Consider the following 27,998-nt stretch of genomic DNA (forward strand, 5'->3'; position numbering starts at 1 on the left):
TAACGTCACACAGCTTCAGTGGCATCTTCAAGGGGCATCTGCTGACAAGCCTTCCCCAGCACTACTGGCATTTTAGGATAAACCTTTTTGGTCCATAGTGGTTAGGAGTTGCCCGGTTCCCCGCTAGTCTCTGTCTACCAGAAGCCAATAGCGCCCCCCCCCTTCTCCAGTTGTAACAACCAAACCCCCCCCCAAAAAAAAAGCCTCAGACATGATGGAAAGTCTCCTGGGAGGCAAAAAAAACATATAAATTAGAGCAAAGGCTTATACTTAGCTGGCCATGCCCAACTGCTCCCACACCACACTGGTTTGTTTTTATGGTCACTGATGACATTTTACATTGACCACAGAGACTGCAGTGAAGCACATCTGGTTGGGTTGTTTTTTTTGGTTTTTTTTTTTCCCTGCTTTTTAACCACTAGTGACAATCCCTTAGGACAGGAATTTGATAGCTTCAACTACAGAAACCGTATTCAAGCCCCTGTCTCTATCACGTACCTGCCATGTCCCTAAGCCAACAGTTACTTCTCTACCAGTGAAAAAGAAATGGCCCTTACCCAGGAGGGCTACGTGCTCAGGGCCACGCTGTCACCACAGCCAGCTTACCAGAAGAGATGGATAGATGGTAGAGACAGGTGGAGAGACAGGTGGTAGCAAGCCTGTAGCCTAGTTCTTGGGGTTCAAACAAGAGGACCCTGAGTTGGAGTCCAGCCTGGGCTACACAGATGTTATATCTTAATAGCAGATGTCCTGAGGTATAACCAGGCCACTGTGCCCAGGGTATGGTGAGGGCCACCCAAAGTTCTACTCTTTACCTCAGGTTCATGGCTGAAGGAAGGGCTGGAAGAGGCGATGACAGGTAATGCAGGTCTCGGCAACTGAAACAACATGTCCCAGCCAGTCCCCAGTTCACAGTAGAGGCTTTTATAAAAGGTAAGTGCACCCTAGAGGCAGCAAGGCACTGAGTTTGTGAAACAGGAATCGTACAGTCTACTGACAGCCTGTACCTTCCAGCCACGGACTCTTTCAAGATCAGACTGGTACCTGTTGATATCTGCCAGTGGTGTGTATGCTGGCCCACCCCAGGCATCTCTCCTACAGTGGTTTGAACAAAATTTAATAGAACTCTCATCTCTGTCCCTGTCCCCACAGGCATCGGGGCAGGGTGACCTAGTACAGTGTGAACATGTGCCCCTCCCTCAAGCAGGGTCAGCAGCGAGCCAAGCATTGTCACAGATGTCTTTCCTGCCCCTCCGGGAGGATTTCGAGTTATAGTCTCAATAGAGACAACTATTTGCTCCGGTGATAAAAACCTGGAAGAGAGCGTATCAACAGTCCAGGCAGGGGTGAAGTTGGGGTAAGTTGGTTGACCCAGATCTTGGTGGCACTGAATCTTGAAACAGGATCCCGGGGGCTAGCTCTTCTAGAAGTCCTCTAGGCAAAGCTTCTGACTCTCCAGGAACTCTCCAGCAGAAGTCTGGCCCCAGGGAAAGTCAGAGAAGAAGGGAGGTTAGGAACTCCAGGAAGATAAACATTGCTACCATCTCCGGAGACTGGTGGGAGCACCACGGGCAGCCCCAGTCTTGGAGGGGGTGCCCCATTTCTGGCCTGCACCCAATCCTTCCAACTGGCAGCTTCAAGAGCAACAGGAATTCAGGAATCAGAGGTCGGATTGGGTTCCTTGGCCCCAGAGGCTGCTAGGCAGTGGTTGTCAATGAAGAGATAGGTCGAATGGAAGCAGGCACTGGGCAAGCAGTTAGGGATCGACGAAGGACACGGCAATGTAGCGGGTACCCTTGGTAGTGGGAAGCCCCTCGTGGTAGTGTGTGAGCCGCCCGGGGTGCATGAGGGCCCAGCCCTTCCTTGGGGCTCTCACGGAGCAGTTGTAGCGTAGAAATCGGCAACCTCCACCCTAGGAGAGAGGAAGCATCCATGAGTTCTTCCTCAGTTCGAATCCCCTGTCCCTACAGCTCCCAGTCCTCTATTCTATTATGGCCAAGGGGCCCCTCAGCACTGAGCATCTGGGAATGCCTGAGAAGGCACTAGGAGATACAGAGGCTGACGTCTCCAGGAGTCGGGAGTCAGGCATCCCCAGGCAAAGTCACCACTATCCTTCACCCTTTTCTAAGTTTGTAATTCCCCTAAACCTCAGGCTCTGCTTCTGTGGATAACTGATGGGGATAAGGAAGAACACTCTGAGAGTTTAGCTATGTGTGGGCCTGTAGTCCCAGCACTGAACAGGTTATGACAGAAGAATTATGAGTTCAAGGCCAGCCTCAGCTTCATATCAAGTTCGTGGCCAACCAGGGCTACATGAGACCTTGTCTGAAAAGCAGACACAACATATACACACATTCACTCATACATTTAGCTCAGTACTGCTCGGGGCTGTGGCTCAGCAGGAGCACAGATGCCTAGGAAGCAAGAGAACCCCTGGGTTTCTGTAGCTCCTGGACAAATTACTCATTCCAGAACTACTGATACTTTGTTCCCTGGGCTGTCCTGGGCAATCCTGGCCTCCAGTCCTACTAACAACCTCAGAGTCTGACACTTGTATCTTCAAAAATGGTTGATGCTCCCTAGGAGTCAAAACCCCTCCTGGCTAAGAACTCCTGGCTCTAGGCTATATTGCTTCACTGTTAATTTGTTTCCTTTGGCTTTTTAAAAGACAGGGTCTCTCTACATAGCCCTTGCTATCCTGGAAATCCATATATAGATCAGGCTGGCTTTGAACTCACTGAGAACCTCTTGTCACTGCCTACACCACACATAACTTCCTTCTGTTACGTTCTTTAAAATATACCGCGATAGGGCAAAACAGTGCCGAGGCCCCTCCAGGTTTAGCTAGGCTGTGATCTCCTTGATGGAGAAGCCCATGGAAAATTACCCAACTCTCAAACTGTCTATGTCTATGAAGCTCCCTGCAGCTGCCAAGTGAGATGGCATTGTTTGGTTTCTGCCTTTAAAAAAAAAAACTCAAGTTCTCATACTGGGCACCTCTCATCCCAGCACTTGGGAGGCAGAGGCAGGAGGATTTCTGATTTACTGGCCAGCCTGGTCTACAGAGCGATGAGTTCCAAGATAGCCAGGGATACTACATAGGGAAACTGTCTCAAAAAACCAAAACAAAACAAAACAAAAACCAACTGTGTTCCAGACACTTAGGTGTGGTCCTAACCAGTTTTCAACTAGCTATAAACTGTCTGAGTGGTCCCCTCTGGTAAGTTCCTGTAACAATAACTATTTTGGTTTTGAAGACAGAGTCACATGTGGCTCAGGCTAGCCTGGACCTTGCTATGGACCTGAACGTGACCCTGAACTTGTGAACGTCTTGCTTCTGTCTCCTAAGTGCTGAGGTTGCCAGTGTGCACCACCATGCCTGGTTTTATATAGTGCCACAGTGAACACAGAGACTGGTGAACAACAGGCAATCCCACTATCCCCAGAGCCACCTCTGCAGTCCCAACACAGTTGTTTTCATGGGTGTCCTTCACACTGTCTACCTACTCCAGGGCCGAGTCCAGAAGAACTTAAAATAGCTGTACCCAGGCTCGATGGCCCAGCATTCAGGAGGCAGAGTCAGGCAGATCTCTGTGAGTTTGAGGCCAGCCAAAGCTACATGGGGAGACCATGTCTCAACACATTTTTTTATAAATCACAGGCAGACGTGGATGGAGGCCCAAGCTAGGTCACTCACAGGCCCTCTTGCTGATTGCAGCCTGTGGACTCGGACTGGTCATTGGGCTCGAGGATCTCCCTCCTGAGGGAAGATTCTCTCTGAGGGTCTTTCATATAGTATATTTTATATAGTATAACATATTACATACAATAAGTATATTTTACATATAATGTATAATATATACATATATTACAAAAATTTCCTCCTAAATATTACATTCTTTCTTTTCCTTTATTTTATGCCCTGCACAGAGCCTAGCTTCCCTTGACCTCAATGACTTCTTGGTTTCCCTAGTGCTTTCTTCCAGCCACAGTTTTGTGTCCCGGACCAAGGCTAACAGTCTCCATACTCCTAAAGAAACTTTCTTCCTCCTTATGAGGAGAGTCCTCAGTTCCTTCACCAGTGGCTGTCACTCGGGATTTATTGGGGTTTCTGGTAAGCTGTGACCTGGGTCCCCCTCGCTTGTATTCACAACTCACACGAAGACAGAAGGAAACAGAGGTGAGGAAACCTCATGGGACACAGGGCTCCTGAGGAAGGCCAGATGCAGAAAAACTGCCCAGACCTTCTGGAATGTGTGTCGGGGTTCCTGTGAAGACACTTCCTCTTGCCAAGTGGAGCCTTGATTTACCCTTCCAGGAAGTCCTCCCCACATACTTAGCACCATCTCCCTCTGAGCCCTGGGACTGTCCGTTTCATAAGCACTGGGTTTAGCTCACTAGAGCCTGGCTGTTCCCTCAGCCTATCCCCCAAGGCCTGAGGTCCTGGCTCACCTCATAATCTTCCCCAACCCTGTTCAGGGCTATGTTGATGGTGAAAGTAGAGGCGTCATGGTGAGGCATCAAGGAAGGCTGCTCATCAGGCTTATAGCGGACGACGAAGGCTAGATCAAACTGGGCCTGTGATAGGGCAGGGGGTGGGTGAGAAAGCCTACATCAGTCAAAAGGGGCTTTAAGGGCAAGGAGAGGCAGAGTGCATTGTGGGATCCCCTCTAATCTGCTGTAGTATTCACCCCCCAGAGGATGGGGCTGCTTACGTTCTCCAGTGCCTAGGACGGCAGCTAGCACAGAAGAGTCTCAGGAAGAGTGTAAGGGAAGAGAGGAGGGGTAAGGGGAGGGGGGATGGGAAGAGGGAAAGGAAAGGAAGGCAGAGTGGGAGCAGGAAGGAGTCCAACTCCGTTTTCCCTCTCTGGCTACTATATACATTGCCGATTCTCTGAGAATAGACCCAGGTACACTAGAGAAGGTATGCTCTTCCAGAGGACCACGGTTTGATTTCCAGAACCCATGTGGTGTCTCACGACCTTCAGCAACTCCAGTCCAGTCCCAGAGAACCTGACCACCTCTGTGTCTTCCACAGGCACTATACACCCGTGGTGAACAGACATACATGCAGGCAAAACACACACATAGAGTTAAAAGAAAAAGAAAAGGGCAGTGTGGTGGTTTGAATATGCTTGGCCCAGGGAATGGCACTATTTGGAGGTGTGGCCTTTTGGGAGTGGGTGTGGCCTTGTTGGAGGAGTTATGTCGCTGTGGGCATGGGCTTTTAAGACCCTTGTCCTAGCCTCCTGGAAAACAGCCTTCTCCCAGTGACCGCCAGATGAAGACGTAGAACTCTCAGCTCCTCCTGCACCATGCCTGCCTGGATGCTGCCAGGCTCCCACCATGATGATAATGGACTGAACCTCTGAACCTGTAAGTCAGCCCCAATGAAATGTCCTTGTAAGAGTTGCCTTGGTCATGGTGTCTGCTCACAGAACTAAAACCCTAACTAAAGCAAACAGGCATGCAGGGGAGTCTAAAGTCCTAGGCCTGCCTGAGCTACAAAGTGAGTTCAAGGTCAGCTTGAGCAAGTTAGTGAGACCACGTCTCACAGAAGAAAGCAGGGGACCAAGATTTAAGCTCAGTGGTTCAGACCTGTAATCCCAGCTCTTAAGAGGCCAAACAAGGAGGATCATCCCAAGGCCAAGGCCAGACAAGACTGCTCTGTATAGAGACCTGTCTCGAAAGACCTATTTCCGATAAAATGAACAAACAAAAAAAAACCAAAGAAACAAAAACAAAACCACAAACAAAATTAAGAGAGCTGGGGATATGACTCTGTGGTAAACTGACTGTCCAGTCATGCAAGGCCCTAGGTTCAATTCCCAGTGCAGATAGATATAGACAGACAGACAGACAGTCAGACAGGATGGGTGAGTGGATGGATGGATGGATGGATGGATGGATGGATGGATGGATGGATGGATGGATGGATGGATGAAAGATTCACAGGAGGCACAGTCAGAGCCTAAGATTGCATGCCAGATTCATGGGTGCTTCTCATGGCCCCTCCCAGAGGCTCTGTGTCGACCCCCCACCCCCCACACACACATTCTCATTCTCTCTCTCCACACACATTCCTTCATACCTCCCTTAGTGGGGTGGAGATATCATTCTTCCTTGGAGACCAAACCATCTAGCCTCTCCTTAAAGCTGGAACTGTCCCCCTCACTCCCCATCCTGTGCCTCCAGTCAGACCCACCTTGGTGTAGTAGCCGGGGTACAGCTTCTCTGTCAGGGGGGCGATGTACTCCACCAGGAACTTGTGCCACTCCCGCTCGAAGGTGATCTGGTTCATGTGGATGTCAATAGTGGGCACGTTTTCATAGCCACCCTGGATACGGTTGTCCTGGAAGTGACCACGGAGAGAGAATCTAAGACTCCACACAGACTCCCAGGCTCTGATACCCGGGCTCTGACCCATTCCTTCCCTTTGACCTTGGCACAGGATAGACATTATATGACAAAGAAGAGGAGCGTTAAAGTCCTCATCCATTGACTTTGGGTTAATCAACAGAGAGGTTATCCTGGGTGGTCAGACCTAACAGGTAAGCCTTTTTAACAGAGAATCTTGAGCAGGCAGGTAGGTCATGGCTCTGTTCCCCAGCTTCAGGGAACTGGCCTATTCCAGCAACAACATCATGAGCTTATAATGAGTCCTCACTCAATCCACAGACAAAAAAAAAAAAAAAAAAAAAAAAAAACAGCCCCAGCAGACCCACCAACTGCAGCTTTGTAAGATCCTGAGCTGAGGATCCAGGTAAGGCATCCTCAGAAACTAAGAGACGGTGCATGGGTGCTTTGGGAGTTTGTCTTTGGTGCTGAGAACTGGATTTAGAGCCTTGTGACTCTAAGCAGGTGTTCTGCCACTGAGTTACACGGTAAGTCCCTTAGAAATGGCATAGATGGGGTTGGGGATTTAGCTCAGAGACAGAGCGCTTGCCTAGGAAGCGCAAGGCCCTGGGTTCGGTCCCCAGCTCCGAAAAAAAAAAAAAGAAATGGCATAGATACAGGAGTTACCATCGCTGAGGTTCTGGGCTCCGTAACTGTCCCTGTCACTACAGCAGAGATCTTCCCAGACACTGAAATAAATAGGTTGGGCAGGAAACCCGCTCAGTTAGTCCAATGGTAGGGTCAGAGTTCAGCCAACCGGAGGCACAGAGGCCTAGGAACGCGTGTGTCTTTAAGGGCAACGCTGAAAGTTCCCAAGTCATGTGTAGGCACGGACTCCGGACAATCTTCACCGCGCCACTTGCGTCAGATGTCAGATGAACGTGGACCTGGTACCCAATGACCTTTGTACCGTGTTGGCTCATTTCTCCCCACTTTCAAATGCTTGCCCGGGGCAGGAAGCTGAAGCACTCAACAGACAAGCCAGGAAATAAAAACTCTGCACCTCACTTTAAGGCAGATCAAAGCCACACGACTGGCAATGTCTGCTTGGGAACCTCCACACCCTGTTTCTAAACCTTGTACACTCGCCTGCCTGCAGCCTGAGAGTAAAGGGTCCTGGGCAGACTGGCTAGTAGGTTCTAGAAGAACCTAGAAGGGCGGTCTCCCGCAGCCTCCCAGGAATTACCTTATTGTCACCCAGAGACCATTGGCCGTAGTGTTCCATTTCCTCCACCAGCTCATCACAGGCCACCTCCGTGAAGATGGGGAACCAGTAGACATCCGGACAAGGCTGGGAAGAGTGAAGACTCCATCATGGGGGTCCAGAGTGACAGCACCATGTCGTCCTCAGAATGTGGGAACCCCCTCAGGGCTCCTCATGAGTCTCCCCCAGCCCACTCCTTGATCCTCGAGGAACTCTCTGAGTGTCCCCGAGGAGTAAGGGCTCAGCAGATGCTGGTTAGATTGAGGGGCTGAAGAAAGACAGATCAGACAGACTTTCCAGCCAAGGTTACAGACAGCCACTGCTACCGGTATCAGCTGGGGAGAGTGTGCACCTTGGGCAGACACTACTGGTGTGAGTGAGAAGAGAGCCCCATCCCTCACTCTTGCCTCAGAGGCTCTATTTGGGGACAGTCCGTCTGAGTTCTGGGGTTTCAGACTCACCCCATCATGCTCAGCGGTTCTGTCCTTCTTGTCAAACGATCTACAGCCCTCGGCTGGAAAGTTCTGCTGGAGAGGCCAATCCACCCCAAGCACTGCCAGAGCAGCAGGCAGGCAGGCAGGCAGGCAGGCAGACAGACAGACGCCTCCCCCTACACACACATATTGAAACCCCACCCCCATATGCTCCCACAGCAGCAAGTGTGGGTTATGAACCCCCCTACCGTCTCCACCAGCTTCCCTGCCAGGGCCTTGGTGTAATTCTCGTGGATGTACTTCTCTTTCCAATCCTGTAGAGAATGCGACATGGAATGGGGTTCCCAGGCCCGGCCTGGGTCAGCTGTGGTCACCGCACGCAAAAAAAGCATTGGTGGCTCCCAAAGATCGCAGGCCCCCAAAACGTGAGTAGGCATGACCTCATCAGAGGCAAATTAGATGTGCCTGCTGGGTGTGGGAGTGTTGTCGGGATTCACAGGATCTCACATTTGCACATATATGTACATGTGTTTATCTGTGTCTGTGTTCAGTCATGTACAAATGCCCATGTCAGCTACATGCCCCATCATTTATGTATACTGTCACACACTGTCACAAATGCTGCTTCCTCTGATCAAGGCAACACCCTCGGGGGTAAGCCAAGCCAGGGAAGACCCATTTTAGAACTGAAATAAGGGTGGCGGGAAGGTTGAAAGAGCCCAATTAAGTCATGGCTCCCCGATCCACTAGGTGGCAATGTGTCCCTCTATACTAGACTAGGGCCCTGGAGGTGAGTGGGGACCTGTGGAGAACAGGTCATGCAGTCTCCAGTTGACAACATCAACCAACTGGAGTCTCTTTGACTTCCAACCCAGGTCCAACCACCCAGGTCTTACCTCAGGGTTGCTGAACACCTCCCAGAGATCATTATGTAGGTGGGTGGTCTGGTAATTATCCAGCGACAGCAGGTGGCCAAAGGTATGCCGGTTGGTCAGGAACATGAACACCTCCTACAGAGAGTTGACGGGTAGACAGAAAAGCTTCCGCACCCTGCACACCCCAGAGGATGGGGGCAGAGCCCCACAGCCAGATTCAACCAGATTGAAGACCTGTGAGTACAGTGGGTGTCCCCAGTACCCAGCACAGCCCCACCCTGGGATGCAATCAGAGAAGGCTTCCTGGAGGAGTAAAGTAAAAGAAAATGGACTCTCTCCCTTCCTCCCTTTCTTGTTTGCCACACTGGGGATTGAATTCAGAGCCTCAAGCCTGGAAGGCAGGAATGCTCCCAAGGGCTGTGATCGGACAGTCGGATCACAGGGGAAAACTTAACCACGATGTTACAGCAAAACAAATGCACCAGGACTGGAGAGAGGGCAAAAGCCTGACAACCCAAGTGCGGTCCTTGGGACCCACGTAAAGACAAGAAGAGAAAACCAACTCCATGAAGTTTCCTCAGCTCCACGTGCATGCTGTGGGATATATGCACCACACAGCCCCTCTCTCACACACAGACACAGACAAAGAGCCAAACAGACACACAGACATGGACAGACAGATACACACACAGACAGACTCACACAGACATGGACAGACAGATACATACACAGACAAACAGACACACACATACACACATAAGCAGACACACACAGACAAACACACACACACATAGGAAGAAAATTCACACTAATGAGACACTCGGGACACTGAGTTTGATCCCAACACACACACACACACACACACACACACACACACAAACCCAAAAAACCAAAGCAGAAAAATAAGAGCTATGAGGCAAGATATGAGGACGCATAAATGTCTCGGGCATAATTGCCAGAGAACATTGAGGCAGGAAGTTCCATTTTCTTCAGGCTCTATCAAAATAACAAACAAGCTGGGTGTGGGCGCACATGTCTGTAATCCCAGAACCCGGGAAACTGAGGCAGAAGGACCAGTCTCACCCTGGTGCCCTGAGAAGCTCCTGTCTACCCCAAGAAGACGGCCTAGTGTGCCGGTCAAGGCTGGAGGACCACAGCCCTGGCACAAGTACACCCCCCTCAAAGCCCCACTGACCTGCTGTCGGACATTGGCGCAGAAACTCATGTCAGGATCCAGCTTGCTGTAGTGGAACAGGTCTACGTGCCGCAGCTCGGCCCGCAGGGCACTGCCCTTGATCAGGTAGATGTTTGAGATGTAAGGCACATTCCAGACGCCACTGAGGGAGAGAGAAGACACGACTGGGTCACAGGCTCGCTGAGGGCTCAAAACCTGGGAGCCTTGAGCTGGGAAGAAAAGGCTGTATCAAAATTATAAATAAGGGGCTGGGGATTTAGCTCAGTGGTAGAGCGCTTGCCTAGAAAGCGCAAGGCCCTGGGTTCGGTCCCCAGCTCCGGAAAAAAAAGAAAAAAAAATATAAATAAACCAGGTGTGCTGGCACCCATGTCATACCAGAATTTGAGAGACTAAGGCAGGAGAATCAAGAGTTGAGTCTATTGGGCTGGGGATTTAGCTCAGTGGTAGAGCGCTTACCTAGGAAGCGCAAGGCCCTGGGTTCAGTCCCCAGCTCCGAAAAAAAGAACCAAAAAAAAAAAAAAAAAGAGTTGAGTCTATTGAACCTGAGGTCATAGTCAATGTTGGGGGTGGGGTGTTCATTTGAGGGTGCTAATCTGTTTTTATATGTTTTTATTTTGTGTACATACATGTGGATGTGCATGTATGAGCCAGGGGACATGGGTGGAGATCAGAGGACAGATTTTGGGAACTGGCTCGCTCCTGTTCCCATGTGGTTCCCGGAGACCAAGCTCACGTTGTTGTCAAGTTTGGCAAAAGGTGCCCTTACTCACTGAGCCATCTTGCCAGATCTGATCGGACTTTTCTTCTCTTGCTTCGGTGCTGGAGACTGAACGCAGGAGCTTGCAAATATTCTACTACTGAGTTAAGTCCTAAACTCAACAGTGCTGATCTCCCTGCCCCTGGGCATGGGAGCCCAAGATGCCTTTCAGGGATTCTTCTGTGTGTCTGACTCTAGTCCTCTTTGCTTGGGGTTCAGCACGACCAGAACAGTAATGATGGGGAGAGGTACCACAAACCCTGAAGAGGTGAAGGCCATGGGTACTCACACACGACGGCCCTGCACGATGTCCACGTAGTCCTCCGAGCGGGCGTAGTACCCATCCGCACTCAGTGCCCCCCAGAAGTTGGACCAGAGCCTCCCGTGACGGGTCATGAGTGGAGCAATGACATTCCTGAGTGGGGGACACAGGCAGACCAGACTGAGGATGGGGAAGGGGAGGAGCCTGGCAACCTGTGATTTGCATGCTGGGATCTCTGGGGAAGGGCAGGCCCGGCTCATTTGAAACCTCATCCCTCCTGTGCTAAGGACAGACACAGGAAGGTGCCATTCTATCAACCTTTGAAGTTGTCAGGCTGGGAGCCCCAAGGAGTAGAAAGCAAAGGGGCCTCCCGGCCTGACCAGGTTTAGCCCAGGAGGCCGCCCACAGTCTCACTTGTTTTGCTCAATCAGGAGCCGTAGGCTGTTCGGCTCGGTCAGGGCCACGTCAGCATCCACACTGAAGTAGTAGGTGCATGTTTGATCCTGGCGGCACAGGTCGCTGTGAGAGGAAAAGGGATGAAGAAGGGGAGAGGAAGGGAGAGGCTGGTCCCAGAGCTTTCTCAGAAGATACCACATCTGTCACCACAGCTTGGCTTTATGATGTACGGAGGAAAGGGCCTTAGAACTCATGGGAACTCCAGGAGCAGGCTGGGATCTCAAAGGTCCCCCTCCCAACTCTAATGGGGCGGGCATCTGAGCTTACGGATTAAGGACTTGGTAGTGCAAAGTCTTAAGCTGGTGGAGGCCCAGCCCTTCAGATGGGGCTTAACCTTGCCTGTCTTGAGAGCAACTGAGCAATGAAAGTTGGGGTACACAAGAGTAGCAGAGCACTTGGTTGGTTTGTGTGAGGTCCCGGGCTCATTTCTAGCACCCCAGATTTAACAAAACAAACAAACGCACCCCTGGGTATGACGGCGCACACCTGTAAGAAACTGCACTTGGGAGAGGGGAATCTGAAGTTTAAGGGCAGCTTTGGCTATACAGTGAGTTAAAGGCCAGCCTGGGCTACATGAGACCCTGCCTCAAAATGCTGAAAACCCTCCCTTAAAAGATCCCTTTTGTTTAACCAGTCCAGGGCTCAGAAGGCAATGGCCCCTTAGTCTGAGGCTTCCCGTTCCACCCAGAATGGTTTTCTGTTCCTAAATGACTAGGAGAGAGGGGGAAAGAAGAAAATTACACCTTCCTGTGAAGAAGTCAAATTTCAGTGTCCCTAATAAAAGTCCTTCTGGGGCACAATCTCACTCATTCATTATACATCGGTGGCCATCTTCATGCTACATGGGCAGACAGCTCAGCAAGGGCGATGGAACCCGCTAAGAGCCGATTCCTATCCGGTACTTTATAGGAAGATTGAAGGGAGTCTGCCGGCCCCAGACCGAGATGATAAGTTTCATTCTTTTGAAACAGCACATAGCCCCAGCTGGCCTTAATCCAGCTGTAGAATTGAGGATGACCTTGAACTCCTGACCCTCACGCCTGAGATTTCAGGTGTGTGTGACCATAGCCAGTTTACATGGTGCTTAGGATCACAGTGTCACCGCGCACCACACAGTGTCACATTGGTCCCTAAACCTGGACCAATGGAGTCTTGTTTTTAATGAGTATTAGCATGTGAGTGCACCACAGTATGCTTATGAAGGTCAGAGGATAACTTTATGAGGTCGGACCTACCCTCCCACAGCCAGGAGGTAAATGCATTTACCAAGTCACCGTATGTCTAATAATAAAAATGAATAGTGAGAGACTGTTTCTCTGTCAGCCTCGATCTCTTTCTAGCCCTGCAGCCTTTCGTCTATCTCCAATTTGCCTTCTAAACCCACATGACACTGCCTGGGAGCCCCCAAGTTGTCCAGACAGAGACCACTTCCTCATCTCACAGAAAGCCCTGAAGCCCAGACGGGGTTAGGACTAGGTTGGGGACCGAGCCGTCTGAATTCCCAGCCTGCTGCCCCCAATGCCATGGCCCATCTGCCCACCGCCACGAATGAAGAGGACCCAGAAGTGACTCACGCGCCCATGTTCCTGGCGTCTGCGTTGGCCATGCGTACCTCGGGACCCACTAGCTTCACAGACTGGTACTCACCGCCGTGCTCTGCCAGGAACTGCTCTACCTGAAGCTTGTGGTGCTGTTCCTAGGGTGGTGAGGAGGCAGGGGACAGATGGAGACGCAGCACCCCTGTCACTTGCCAGAGTGCTATCTCTGACACACTCATGCCATCTGCGTCTCTGTCAGGTCATTCTCTGACCTTCTCCATGCTCAACTTCCCCAGCCAGGCTCTGCCCCATTGGCCTCTTCTCAGCTCCGTCATCAGGACATCCCCTCCTCCCAAAGACCCCCACATCCAGAAACCCTGATGACCTTTGGGGTGTCGTGTTAACCAGTGTACCAGAGGGATCTGGCAGTCTGCACCTGGGGCCCCTATCCTGGGATGCGTGTCCGGCCGCCATTCTGTCCGTAGGGGCTTGATGTACATTGGAAGTGAATGTGGGTAAGTCAAGAAGGGAGCCAAGCTGAATGGGAGACTGTGGTTCCCTGGTACAGGCATCTCATTACAGCTGGAAGATTGTGATGGTTTACATACGCTTGGCCCGGGGAGTGGCACTATTAGAAGGTGTGGACTTGTTGGAGGAAGTGTGTCACTGTGGGGTGGGCTTGGAGACCCTCCTCCTAGCTGCCTGAGGATGCTCAGTCTGCTCCTAACTTCCTTCGGATGAAGATAGAAAACTCTGAGCTCTTCCTGCATCATGCCTGCCTGGATGCTGCCATGCTCCCACCTTGATGATAATGGACTGAACCTCTCAACCTGTAAGCCAGCCCCAATTAAATGTTGTCCTTTATAAGAGTTGCATTGGTCATGGTGTCTGCTCACAGCAGTAAAACCCTAACTAAGATAAAGAAATACAGGGGAGACACAGGCAAGGCATCTGAGCAAAGCTCAGAGGGGACAAAGGCCCCATAGATTAAATAAGACTTGGCCAGTCAAAGACACATCAAAGTAGAGGAGAGACAAGGCTTTTTACCTAGCCAGAAGAGTGCTTAGCCACCAGGCCTGCTCCCCACAGAGCTCAGGGCTCAGGGCTTGTACCCATGTCCCCTGAAGCTCCTAAATCAATGGTAACCCAACTTGACTGTCATCAAATCAAACCCAGAAGGCACTAAGGAGTCCAGAAACAAAAATGACAACAGTCAAGGTGTGGCTTGAATGAGAAGAGCCCCCATAGCCTCCTATGTTTGAATAGCTGGTCCCCGGTTGGCGGAACTCTTTGGGAAGGATTGGGGGCGTGGCCCTGCTGGAGGAGGTGTGTCATGGGGGCGGGGGCGGGCTTTGAAATTTCAAAAGCTTTCTGCCATCCCTACTACTCTCTCACTCTGCCTGCTGCTCATGGCTCCACACGTGTGCTCTCAGCTCTTGCACACCATTGTTCCACTACCACAGACTCTAACTTTCTGGAATCATAAGCCCAATCCATTTGTGATTTATTTCGTACACTGCCTCAGTCATAGTGTTTTGTCACAGCAGCAAATAGGAAACTAAGACCCAAGGTTACCCACTACACACTACCTGTGAACGGCAGCCTCTCCCCCTCCACTCCCCTTACTATTGAGGGTAAAACCCAGGGGCTCGGGCCTGGAGAGACTTGACTATTCATCCATTAAGAGAACTTGCTGAGCTGGGAATGGTGGTGCACACCTTTAGTCCCAGCAGTCGGGAGGCAGAGAGAGGTGGATCTCTGAGTTTCAGGCCAACCTGGTCTACAGGGCAAGTTCCCGGACAGCCAGGGCTACACTGAAAAACCCTGCCTCCAAAAAAAGAAAGAAAGAAAGAAAGAAAGAAAGAAAGAAAGAAAGAAAGAAAGAAAGAAAGGAAGGAAGGAAGGAAGGAAGGAAGGAAGGAAGAAGGGAGGGAGGGAAGGAGGAAGGGAGGGAGGGCTAAAAATAAATAAATAAATAAATAAACAAATAAATAAATAAGTAAGTAAGTAAGTAAGTAAGTAAGTAAGTAAGTGCGTGCTTGCTGCTCTCCCAGAAGACCTGCGCCTTGGTTCCCAGCACCCGTGTCAGATGGTTCATAACCACTTGCAACTCCAGCTTCAGGGAGTCCAACACCCTCACCTGGCTTCCACAGGCACCTACTCTCAAGTTTACAAGCACACGCATATACACATAATTTTAAAAGTCAAAACACTTAGAACCCACACATTCTAGGCAAGTATACTACAGCTGAGCTACCTACCCCTTTATTAAAAAAACAATTTTTTTAATGGGAGAAGGCTAAGCTCACTGTGTAGCCCAGGGTTGGCTTTGAACTTACAAACCTTGCCCCTCAGCCCTCTCTGTAGCTACCCAGCTCCTCCTGACCCCCTTACTCTTCTGGGCACTTCATAGGTTAACTTGTTTTTAATGTTTGCAGCAATTCTAGGTGATGAGCGCAGTGCTGACCTCGGTTCAACTGGTGAGAAGTCAGAAGGAGAGAGTTTAAGTTGATGCCCCAGGTCACACAACCAAGAAAAGCCACAGTGCTGGGTGACAAGCCCAGTCTGCCCGGCCTAGACAGCCTAGTGATTCAGGGACGCAGCCCACTGCTCACTTCCACTTTGCCCAGGCTCACTGAGATCCTCAGAGGTCTTAGGCCACCTCACGAGGCTGGGCCCTTGAGCCGAGCCCCACAGGGTAGCTTCCACTCACTTGGTTGTGAATGAAGAGCCGCATCTGTTTCTGAGGGTATCGTAGGTGCAGCAGCCGCCGAAAGAACAAGGATAGGAATGGTGTGGGCTGCTCAATGAACACACCGACCAGGACGGTAGGGAGAGCTTCATCCTGCAGAGGGAAGGACAGAACAAAAGTGGAGCAGGCTCTAGTCACTGGCGGCCGCTGCCGCCACCGCCGCGCCCCTACCACAGCCCTGGGACACCTGAGGTGGAGGCACATGGCCTTGAGAGGCTAGATGCCCAGGTCACAGATCGAAGCAGGCCATGCAGGCATAGGGCTGGCAGGACACATGGTAAGGCCTGTTTAAGAAAGGTACCACCAAGGGGTTGGGGATTTAGCTCAGTGGTAGATCGCTTGCCTAGGAAGCGCAAGGCCCTGGGTTCGGTCCCCAGCTCTGAAAAAAAGAACCAAAAAAAAAAAAAAAAAAGGTACCACCAATCCCCAGGTTCCTACCAAGGCCAATGGATAGCACGACACCAGATCCTGGCCATAACTGATGACGAGGGCTCACAGCAGAGGAGGACACTATAGGGGTGTGAAGGGCCAGGGAGAAGAAAGGAACTTGGACATCAGGAGGGAAAAGCTGGACTTGGGTGACCCACAGACAGACAAAACCTCCTTACCTTCTCACCTTAGCATCGTTCTAGTCAAGATCACCCCCTCCTCCCCACCTCTCATGCGACTGCCCTCAACTGTCCCCCTCAGCTCATGCCAGGCTTTACCCCAATGCCCTTGAGGCTTCGCAGGCCCTCGTCGCACACGGTGCAGCCCGTTTCGAAGGTCCAGAATCGAGGAATGTAGTTGCCCAGGTAGTTCACCTGCAGCTGTTGGGAGTCAGATGCAAGGTTTCAGAGGAGCCAAGCCGGCCACAGACCCCGCTGCCAAAATAGCAAATTTCATCTCCCTGCCTACTATCTTTTCCTGTCTCTGGAGGAATGCTCCGTCATGCAGGAGGGCATCCTGGCTATAGAGAGCCAGGGGCTTATAAAAACCCAGATTCCTAGACACTTGCCCTCCTAGGAGTCCAGGTAGCAGAGGTGGGTGAAGCCAAGATGTGCATTTTTTTTCTGTTTATTTAGGGGTTGGGGGTTAGGGAGAGGGGAGTTGGGGGGAGGGAAGAACAGAATCTCAGTTTGTCCAGGCTGGCCTTGAACTCACCATGTAGCCAAAGATGACTTTAAATTCCTGATCCCCACCCACAGGATTCTAAAGCTGGTGACAGGCAAACATACTATGAGCCACAAACCAGTCCTCTGGGACCACGGGTGTGCTGTCCCCAGACACTATCTGCCTCCAGCCCCTTCCACTCCACCATGAAGAAGGGACTCTCCTATATGTGACAGATTGGTCCCTGGTGCAGGCACCCGATACGTGTTCACTCAATGAATATGTGACTGCCATTATCACGACAGCCCAAGATGGTTCTGGAACCTTCCTCAAAGCCTAGGTGGGACAGTGGCCTCTTTTGTGGATTCTGTGGTCCATCAGGGATGGACCTGCCCGCCACCATAGAGAAACAGGACACCATTTATCAAAGGACCCCAAACAGTGCCGCTCCCCCAGAGAGAACAATCGCAGTAGAAGAATTGGGATTCTGGCTTCCTCCCACACTCCCCTAAGGCTGGGCCCCAGCCGTACCTTGGTGGGCCCGTTGCCGTGGATGACCACTGGGAGGGTGTCATAGGCCAGATTCCGGGCTCTCACGTGGCCCATTTCAAACTTGAGTACGACTTCATCTGGGGATCGGAAAGTACAGTGGCAGAGAGGCCAGGGCTTCGGCTCTGCAAAAGCTGCTTCACCCTCTAAGCCTCAGTTTCCCCATCTGTGAATTCCTTCTTTTTGTTTTTAAAGACTTGGTCTTGGTGTGTGTGCGCGTGTGTGTGTGTGTGTGTGTGTGTGTGTGTGTGTGTGTGTGTGCGTGCGCGCACATAAATGCAGGTGCCCAAGAAGGCCAGAGAAATCAGCTCCCCTGGAGCCGGAGTTAACAGGTAGCCATGAACTGCCTGACATGGGTGCTGGGAACCAACTCCCATCTTCTGGAAGACTTCCTAACCACTGCGCTATCTCTCCAGCCACGCTTCTTTTAAAATTATATTTAGCCAAGCATGCCTTTAATCCTAGTAGGTAGAGGCCGGCAGATATCTGAGACTACATAGAGAAACTCCGTCGCAGAAATTAAAATTGAAATTACATTTATGAACTTAGTGTCTGCGGATACGTTATGTGGACGTAATGGAACGCCTTGCCAAAGTCGGTTCTTCTGCGGCTCAAACTCACATCTTCAAGGCTTGGTAATGTGCCACTGGGCCACCTTCCCAGCCCTGAGATCCCTTCCTCGGGGGGGTAAATGTGTGGCCAACAAATACTTTTTTTTAAAGATTTCTTTTATGTATGTGAGAACACTGTAGCTGTCTTCAGACACACCAGAAGAGGGCATCAGATCCCGTAACAGATGGTTGTGAACCACCATGTGGTTGCTGGGAATTGAACTCAGGACCTCAGGAAGAGCAGTCAGTGCTCTTAACGGCCAAGCCATCTCTCCAGCCACCACCCCCACCCCACCCCCGTTTTTTTCCCTCCTCAGAACTGAGGACCAAACCCAGGGCCTTGCACTTGCTAGGCAAGCACTCTACTACTGACCTAAATCCCCAACCCTGGCCAGCAAGTACTTGACACAACAGAACGGAAGGAGCACAGAGGCCACAGTGACCCCACTTAGTGTATTGACTCATTAGAGCCAGAAGGAAGAGGGGGAGGGGGAGGGGCAGCAGAGACTGAGAACATCCCAGCTGCAGACACAAGGGGCAGCACTGAGGGAAGCATGACATGTGGTCAATCAGGACGACCTGTAGTAAAGTCATCACCAGCTTTGGGCCCAAGGAGAAGGGGTCACTTGTACTGATATGACATGTAGGGCAGGTACCTGCCCAAGGATGTCACTGCCTCCTCCTAAGTGAAACAGCTGCTCTTCTCCCTCCTTTGGAGACACAACTTTGTCCCCAAAACATCTGAAGGGTCTCTGGGGACCTGGGCAGAAGGCTCACAACAGCCCAGTACAATGACCAAGGAGGGGCCACTTGGTTATTGAAAACCTTCCTCAACTCCTCAAGCCTCCCACTCAGCTCCCTTTCCTCCTCAGGCTCCACCCTTCCTTCCCTCTAAGGCCCACCTCCTCTTCTCTCTGGCCCCACCCCTCCTCCCTTCTGAGTGGCCACCTCTTTTCCTCTCCGGCCCCACCCACTCGCAATGCAACTGCTCACCCAAGGCTCCATCCAGGTTCTGGAAGATTCGGCAGCGATGGTCCAGGCTGATATTGATTTGCTCCTGCAGGAAGGACAGACGGCATGGGCTGCAGCAGGGACAGGCACCAGCGGGGACAGGCCCAAAGCCAAGACCAGGTCCCCAGCACACCCAGCATGGGGAGCCTTCCCCCCACTAGCTCAGCCTGCCACATCCTGGCTCCATCCACAGAGGACCGGGAAGTCTCAAGATGGGCAGGAAGCTAAGGAAGCGGCTGGCTCGACCATAAGGATGCTAACCACGTGACAGCTGAGGCATATTGTCACTGTGGGTCAGTCTCCAGTCCCGGGTTCCTATATACATATATGAATCCGATCCTCACGACATTCCTGTGAGAAGTGCTAACAATATTGTTCTTCATTCCTCACTACGTTAACTTTTGGTTTCCGATGCGGGATCTTAGACTCTGAAGGACGGTTTGGGCTGACCTCAAGTTCATGACCCACCTCCAGCCTCAGTCTCCCACATGCTAGGATTACAGACACGCCATCAGGCCTGGCTTTTTAAATTTTATTTATTTTTTTTTTAGATGAGCGTTTTGCCTGCGTGTCTGTGTGTCATACGCATGTTCCCTGGGAGATCAAAAGAGGGCATCAGGTCCCCCTGGAACTAGAATTCCTGACAACTGTGCGTCATCATGTGGATGCAGGGAAGAGACCCCCCCACCCCCGGCCTGTGTGACAGCAGCAATTTCTCTTAATCATGCAACAGGCTTTGCTTTAACCCAAACAGGGCGCACTAGTTACTCCAGAACACCGGGCAATGGCCGTCCCCAAGTCTATGGCAGTCTGTTAGTTACAGCAGCCCAAATGAACCGAGACACCAACCCACTGGCTCAGATCCCGGGGGGGTTGTCCCCTGTGCAGCCTGGCCAGTGGGATCCAGGGTCAGGATTCCCCCAGACCCTTCTCCCTAACCCACCTACCACCTCTTACCCTCTTCTCCGGGTCCAAGAAGATCTTGGTATAAAAGAGCTGGTCGCTGTCATTGTCCTGGCCCTCCCACTCGGCCACCAGTTTGCTGAGGCTGGGAGCATAACCAATGAAGCCTGGAGAGGTAGTGGGCCCGAGACACATGCTTACCTTCCAGCCTCTGGGAAGCTTCTATTCGCCACCACCACCTCCCACTGCCTTACTCTTCTCTTCTGACTGAGGGGAGGTGGGATGCAAGCCAGCTAAGGCCACCGGGTGAGCATTCCAAGACCAATGGAACCCACTGAGCTGGGCCCACTTGGCGCTAGGTCCCTAGAAAGAGGATTAGGAAGGATCCCTGTTTCCCTTTTATACAATCATCTGAGCAGCTTGCATCAGAGAAGGGGAGAGGCTAAAAAACTGTCACCCAGCACTCCAGGGTCTGAGCCCCAGCAGGGAGAGAAAGCCCCAAGGTGCTACTAGAAGCAGGAAGGGAAGAAACAAGACACTTGGCCCCAGGGCTAGCCCCCCTCCTCCCTCCCCCCCACCCCTCCCCCCCCCACCCCCCACCCCCCCTCCCCCCCCCCCCCCCACCCCCACCCCCCCACCCCCACCCCCCACCACCACCACCCCCCCACCCCCCCCCCCCCCCCCGCCAGGCCATGGCAATTGTGTTAGCTCTCTGGGGCTGGTGGGAACAGCTCTCCCTGCTGAGGCAGGGGGAGGCCTGTGGGTTCTACTCTCCGAAAGGACTGAAAAGGGCTGAGGGCCAGGCTCAGTATCAGAAGAGAATGAGTCTAGATGGGAGTGGGTGTAGGTGTGCAAAGGAAGACACAGGGGAATTTAGTTGTTTTTGAGAAAGGGTCTCACATAGCTCTGGCTGGCTTCACCCTTTCCATTTAGCAAAGAATGACCTTATGAACTCTCGCCACCATGTCTCCAATTCTTGGGAACCCAGGGCTTAGTATATGCGGGCAAGCATTCTACCAACTCAGCCACCCGCCCCACCCTGTTTTTCTGCTTTTAATTTCTTTTTTACACATTTGTGTGTGTGAGTGTGTGTAAGTGTATTGTGAGTGTGTGGGTGAGTGTGGGGTGTGTGTATGTGTGGGAGTGCTGGGGGGGTGAGTGTATGTGTGAGTATAGGGGGTGTGTGTTTGTGTGAAGATGAGTGTGTATGAGAGTGAGTGTATATCTGTGGGTATAGGTGAGTGGAGGGATGAGTGTGTTTGTGAGTGTGAGTGCGTGTATATGTGAGTGTGTGTATGTGTGAAAATGACTGCGTATGAGAGTGAGTGTGTATCTGTGCGTATAGGTGAATGGGGAGTGAGTGTGTGTCAGTGTGTGTGTGTGCATGTGGGGGGGGCGAGGGGTTTGTAGGTCAGAGGACAACTTGAGACAGTTGCTTCTCTCCTTCTACCACGTGGGTTCTGAGGATTAAACCCAGATTGTTAGGCTATATGGCAAGAGGCTATGCCCACTGAGAAATTTCATCAGTCCAGTCTTTTGAAATAAGGTCTCACAGAGCCCACTGAGTCACTGGGTTCTAGAGATCTTTGGAAAGCAGAATGAGGTTATCAGGGGTGATTCAGTTTCTCCAGTATAGATAGATGGCCCTTCAACAGAGTGAGGAGGACCCCCCTCAGAGGCTCTCTTTGACACAGAATGCATTTGAAACCTAAGACCCACGGCGAAGTCAGGCACCGGTCCCCACACCCTGTGCAGAACCACTTACCTCCAGAGCCCAAGAATCGTTTGCCATCGGGGACTGTGGGATACTTGGCCTCCAGCCTCCGGTCAGGGTAGATAAGCTCCTCTGCTGAGAAGACCACCCGGCTCTTGGCCTGCTGGAACTTCTTTAAGAGTTCCCGGGGTCCCGAGGCAAACACCACGTCATAGCTGTGGCCAAAGCAAGAAGGTGCTCCAGAGAGAGCACCCACAGGGGGACACAGGGATCAGGACCCCCTCACATCCTATGCCAGCCACCATCTGAGAGACAGATCTGCACACCGCCACATACTGCTGTCTGCCCCATTTCCATGTCATATTAAAACTGGTTCCTCTGTCATCTTCGGCCGCTCACACCTCTTATCTCTTCCCCAACAGGAGTATTGGCTTACATCAGAGAGACATACCCTGGGCTCTTCTGACCTTAGATAAGCTTAGCAAGGGAGCCTCCTGATGTCCAGGAAAGGTCTTACTTGGGACCCCGCCCCTAACACCACTCCGAACTCCCAGGACCCGATTCCCCGCACACCCACCTGTCAACGAAGAGAATAACCAGGTCTTCCTTGTCTGCATACTTTTTCAGTGCCTTCTTCAGCAGCCGAACCTTCTGTCCTCCACCTGCTGCCGATGGTCCCCCGGCCGCGCTCCAGTCCTCCCCCAGGCCCAGTGACTGCAGAGAGAGGCCCCCAGCTTTTGGTGGAGAAATATTCTCCCACCCAGTTTGAGCAGTGGCTATCTTTGCTTCCATACCAGGTGATGCCAGTGGTGGTCATGTGACCGTGCATAAACATTCGCTACATCCACACTCCTTCGGCCCCTCCCACAGCTGGAGCTTTGAGCATATAATCCAAACATGGCCTATCAGAGTCTTCCCTGGGACCATTGTTAAAATTAAGGCAAGGATGTCATGATTGGCTGAGGTTGAAAAGGTTGTGGTATAGGAGTCTACGGTTAGAGTCACCACAATGGAGAGAGCCTGTTTCTGGAGATGGGAAAATAAAGCCCTTTGATGCCTGGGACCCTGGATCTAGCAACGCCTGAAATAACACCCAGCTCTCTATAGGCCATGACTAGGCTGAGTGCGTCTCTGTCCCCAGTGCCCAACACTCAGAATGGCCCACTGAGGTGAGGGCTGACTTCCGGCAGGCAGGTCCCATAACGACATGAAGTCTATGCCCGGCAGACAAGCAGTGTACACACTCCAGAGAATGTATTTAGACCACATCCACTAAGATGTGGGATTGTGGGAGTGCTGGTTCCCAGGCTCTGCCATCTACACTACCACTCCCAGTGAGGCCGGTGCACACTGCCATCCGGGTACCAGTCCGCATCTCTCTAGCCTCCACTCTCCCTCTCGTTCACCTCCTAGAATCTACTCACACTCCGCCCTTCATCCTAATCCAAGCTCACTCTTTGGCCCCTGGGAAGCTGCCTCTTGACATCTAAATCTGTCCCAAGAGCCCTAACTGTGGGAAGGAGATGCCCCAGCCCCTGGACTCCCCCCCCCACACACATATATACATGTCACACACCGTCTCTGCCTTTCCCAGGAAGCCCTCACCTGGATCTTGTAGTTGAAGAACTGGGCTGAGCGCTTGAATCGGCGGAAGCCCTCTGTCTCTTTTGTGGCCACGGTGAGGACCAAAAGGTTGTCTGTGGACAGAGAAGGGGGTGGTGAGGAGAAAGGAGGACATGAGCCTTGAACGGTGGCCTTCATCACACCACTACAGTCAAGGGCTCAGGCTATGCCACGGACCATCTAGTGGGGTAAGGAAAAAAACAGGGATGTAACCCTTGTCTCCCAATTCCCTCCCTCGGCGTCCTTGTATGTAGAAATTGACAAATATGTCAGGCAGCAATGGGGGTAGGGGTGCACCCTGCCTTGTGAAACAAAGTCTCTGGCTTTAGAGGGTGCAGGCATCACGTGGGGTGGAAGGGAGGATACCCTGAGCGCTGACCATGGGAGGATCTCTCTGGCCGGTGCTGGGCATTAGTCTGGGGATGGCAAGTACAGGATTCAGAGGCTGCTTCCTCTCTACGCATGCACCAAGGGTGGACATACTCATCCACTCTGGTCCTTCCCAACCCTGCATAGCTGACTCTCCCAATGCCATGTTTCCAGTTCAGGCTGCCTGAGGTAGAGACCAACTTAAAGTCCACCCATCTGTCCATGTCTGTGGCCAGAGGAGCTCATACCATCTCTCCTCCCTCTCATTTTGAAAATGGTTCTCATGTGACCCAAGCCCATACCCAACTCAACAGGTAGCAAAGCTGTCCTTGCATTTGTCTCTCGGACTTCCTACCTCCACTCCCAAACGCTGAGATTCCAAGAATGCACTACCAACATGTCTGGCTTTGTTACTACCTTCTTAACAAGGGACCTCAGCCAGGTCTGCAGGGCGACTTCACCTCGGCAACAGAACGTGCTAGAAGCAATTGCCAAGACAGCGTCTATGGGAGTCCCCAGCATCCCCTGTAGACCCTATTGTGAGGCTGTGATGCTTGAGAAGGGAGGGTAGGGGCTGGCCTGCCAGCTTAGATCCTAACACTGCCTTACAAACTATGTGACCCAGGGCAAGGCCCTGAAACTCAGTTCTTTATTGTCCTTATTCAGTAAGGACAATAAAGTGCCTGCCTTTCGGGGCTGCTAGACACTTGGCACACAATGAGAGAAATCAGTGGGGTTGACCAGTGAGGGGGATGCCTTGTCCAGTATCCATGGCTCTGTGTGGCTAGAGGGTAGACTCATTTTATGGTTTGTGTATGACTTTTCTTCAGCCTGAGTCTTGCTGATGGCTTCTGTCCTTCTTGCCAAAAATCCCAGGGCCAGTCAGACATACTAGCACCCCTTTCCTTCCTCTGCTATCAACCCCTGTGATTCCCACTCAGATGTTTGCCCATGGAGGTTGAGGGACAGGCCCACTATTCAATGGCTGGTATGGCTCCTCTGAATCCAGAACTCCCATTTATGTAAATGAACAGGACAACACACACACACACATACACACACACACACACACACACACACACACACACACTCAAAAACAAACCAAATAGTAACAATAACAACAAACTAGTCAGGCCAGCAGCAGGCAGGTAAGACCTTTCCCTTCCCACCTCTTGACATCAGGAGTTTGAGCTGAGAGAACAAAGGAAACCAGGTCTCCCAGCTGCTTAGGCAGGAAGTTATCCCCTGCAGCAAGGGATCAGTGCCAGAACTCAAAGCAGGAATTGGCAGGACCCGGTGGGATGGGTTCAGGGGCCTGGGCAGGAGCAGATGATGCCATAAACAGCTGTGGAAGGGGTTGGAGAAATGGCTCAGCAGTTAAGAGCGCTGACTGCTCTTCCAGAGGTCCTGAGTTCAATTCCCAGCAACCCCATGGTGGCTCACAACCATCTGTAATAGGATCTGATGCCTGGTGTGTCTGAAGACAGCGACAGTGTACTCATGTACATAAAATAAATCTTTTAAAAAAAAAGAAAAGAAAACAGCTGTGGAGGGGTAACCTCCCCACTTGGCCCTGGGGGCCCAGAGAAGAAAGCTGCTGCCTCTCACAAGGGAGGAAGGGCTGCCAACGCTTGCCTGAAAAGTTAAGTCTCCCTGCAGGTGAGGAAAACCAGTCCGGTCATCAGCTCTGAGGCCCTCTTGCCAAAAGGGGGCAGGAAGAGCAGCATAGGCCAGCACATGCCTCGGCTGTCCCGGAACTCACTCTGTAGACCATGCTAGCTGGCATCGAACTCACACAGATCCACCTGACAGAGGTGCGCCCAGCCACGTTCACAGCACGCAGCATGGTGGAACAGCTGACTAAAGACAGAACCCTGAGCCACTGGGGTTTCTCCAAGCTCCCCTAGTACAGGTACCTTCTCCAGTCCACTGTCAAGCCCATCAGAGCTCTGGGCCACCCACATAGTGTCAACAGGAGTTATAGGTTGATTGGGATAGCACCCCCACCCCCACCCCACTCACATCCCCCATCCCCGCCCCCAAGGCCTGTTTTGTCTGCTCAACAGCCACGAAAACCAAATGGGCCTGGCACCCTGAAAGCTCAGCCCTCCCCACCTGCTGCCCAAAGTCCGGCGATGATCTCCTCAGATGGACAAACTGTGACCCCAGTCAGCAGAGGTGAAAGAGGGGTGGTAGAGCAAAGCGGTAAGAGCAGACGGCTCAGCAGGGGATTGACCCTCCCCATGCCTCCGTGTCCTCAACTGCACCATAGGAACCGTGGATAAAGGAGCCCTCTCTCAGAGATTAATGTGAAGGCTCAATGAGTATCTTAATTACTGGGTGTCTGTGAGGTGATGCCTCCATTCTTGGCACGGAGGGGTACCCTTCCAAGAGGGGGAGCTGAGTACCCTCAGGCACCGGCTTTCACCTGCCGCTGCTGGGTCAGGATGAAGGACCGTGTCCTCAGTAGTGAGGAGCATCTCTGACCCCCTCCCACTCTGGGCGGAAGCTCTTGTAACTTGGATGGTCTGGGTAGAAGGGCATACACCAGCAGAAGCAGGAGAGCACGTGAGACAGAGAAGAGGTGGCTTACCACAGGGCCCCAGGCTCCCGTCACTGGGTGGACCAGGCTTTTGCACACTTTACCAACCCCGTGGTCGCGTCGGACTTACCAAATAGTCTCTCATCCATCTTCCTTCCACGCCAGATTAGACCCTACAGAAAACTAGCTGCTCTGAGCTGGGAAAGAATGCCCAGAGCCTTGACTTTACGGGGACTCAGGGACCAGCCTCATCTGAGGAATCTCTCGTGATCTCTGGGAATGAGGTATTGCCACCCTGTGTATCGGTCTAGAATACCAAGCTTCTCAAAGACTGTGCATCCCCAATGTAACCAGTGGAAGGTGTGTGATCCTGTGTCTAATAGCATGGATGCAGCAGGCATTCGAAAACCAGTGGTTCCCAGCACATGGGTCTCAAAGCCTTGGGGTTTTTTGGTTTTTGTTTTTTGTTTTTTTTTTTTGGGGGGGGGGTTGTTTGATTTTGGTTTTGGCCAGGGTCTCATGTAGCCTAGACTGACCTCAACCCTTTGTGTAGTAGAGGATGACTTTAACGTCTGATAATCCTGCTCCAACCTTCCTCAGTACTGGGGTTATAAGCACGCACAGCCATGTTTTACTTTATGCAGTGCTGGGAACCAAACCCTGGGCTGCATGCAAGCTAGGCAAGCGCTCTTACCCACAGGGCTCACCCACCAGAGTCCGCCACTCTCCTACCACCCACCACGACTAGGCCAGCTCCCAGGTCTCCAGGAGGATGGGCAGAAGGAAACAGGATGCCCTAGAGAATGTGGCTGGTTTGGTTTTGCCTGTCTGGGTGGTCCACAGTCTGTTCTCCTGGGATGGGGTGGGGTCTCAGACAGCAGGACTGGGGGTGGTCTAGTCCAGCATGGGCTGGGGGGACAGGATAGTGGGGCAGTCGGGACACAGTTCAGAATCCAGTAGCCCTTGGAGAAGCAGAATGAGCACTGGCTGCGAGTTCAAGCGACCTGGGACCAACCACTCCCGGCTGCATGCCTCGCTAAGCTCCTTCACTCCAAATCCCCTTACTCTAAAGATAACAAGAACTCAAGGCTGGGCTCCGGAACCAGACACACCCAGAGAGGTAGATAAAGCCATTCCCAATGCCCACAAGCTGTGTGCCCTTCGGGAGAACCAATCAACTCTGGAGCCTCAGTTTGTGAAGCTAGAAAATGGGGTTAAACATAAGATAACACTTACAGCAAACGTGCTTAACTGGTGCTTAACTGGTGAGGCCCGGCTACTGTAGGAGCCTTGCTACTTAATATGGGAACTGTGATTGATCATGGGCTCCTCTGGGAGCCAAATGAGGTTAGGGGGCGCGCGTGGGTGGATGAGGGGTGTACTCCGGCTGTCCTCTCCTCTGCTCGCAGGACAAACCTAGGAATCCCGACCCCATGAGAGGAAGTGATCTATCGGAGTCACCCGCGGGCAAGTGGACAGATGACCAAGACCCAGTTCCCCCCGCCCTTCCAGCCCAGGTCGCCTGGACACCCGGGTCCTCGGCGAGACAGCCTGACACAGCTCCGCCACCGCGCCCTCACCCTCCAGCTTGGCGTCGTCCTTCGCCTGGGCCAGAAGAAGCCAGGCCAGCGAGGCCAGGAGCAGCAGGGACCGCATAGTCGAGTCTTGGAGACGATCCGCCGGCACTGAAACACAAGCTGAACTGGAAACTTCGC

General features: G+C 52.1%; 1 protein-coding gene across 2 annotated transcripts; it reads right to left on the bottom strand.

The window, feature by feature from the left end:
• Positions 1–1,096: 1,096 nt before the first annotated feature.
• Positions 1,097–27,987, bottom strand: Plod1 (procollagen-lysine, 2-oxoglutarate 5-dioxygenase 1). Of its 2 annotated transcripts, NM_053827.2 has the most exons (19): positions 27,864–27,987; positions 23,355–23,446; positions 22,327–22,463; positions 21,801–21,964; positions 20,090–20,202; positions 19,115–19,178; positions 17,493–17,590; positions 16,577–16,678; positions 15,831–15,962; positions 13,154–13,275; positions 11,538–11,642; positions 11,151–11,276; positions 10,105–10,246; positions 8,931–9,044; positions 8,283–8,348; positions 7,583–7,687; positions 6,206–6,352; positions 4,453–4,578; positions 1,097–1,912 (listed from the first exon to the last, which is right to left on the bottom strand). In NM_053827.2, exons 1-19 carry the CDS (start codon positions 27,937–27,939, stop codon positions 1,757–1,759), a joined length of 2,187 nt encoding a protein of 728 aa, NP_446279.2. In that variant the 5' UTR covers positions 27,940–27,987; the 3' UTR covers positions 1,097–1,756. The 2 variants fall into 2 exon arrangements, with proteins under 2 accessions (NP_446279.2, XP_038965072.1); XM_039109144.2 differs by lacking the exons at positions 20,090–20,202; positions 21,801–21,964; positions 22,327–22,463; positions 23,355–23,446; positions 27,864–27,987 and adding an exon at positions 20,237–20,358 and having other exon boundaries at positions 1,101–1,912.
• Positions 27,988–27,998: the final 11 nt, after the last annotated feature.

Source organism: Rattus norvegicus, chromosome 5 (assembly GCF_036323735.1).
Source record: "Rattus norvegicus strain BN/NHsdMcwi chromosome 5, GRCr8, whole genome shotgun sequence".
In the NCBI taxonomy this organism is placed as follows: domain Eukaryota; kingdom Metazoa; phylum Chordata; class Mammalia; order Rodentia; family Muridae; genus Rattus; species Rattus norvegicus.

Bases quoted from the DNA above. Each gene is read 5' to 3' on its own strand.
- Plod1 (NM_053827.2), bottom strand. From the start codon at position 27,939: ATGCGGTCCCTGCTGCTCCTGGCCTCGCTGGCCTGGCTTCTTCTGGCC. The intron at 16,679-17,492 runs GTACGGCTGGGG...GACTCCCAACAG, and splicing joins ACGGCAACGGGCCCACCAAG to CTGCAGGTGAACTACCTGGG. The intron at 8,349-8,930 runs GTAAGACCTGGG...CATTCTCTACAG, and splicing joins AGGTGTTCAGCAACCCTGAG to GATTGGAAAGAGAAGTACAT.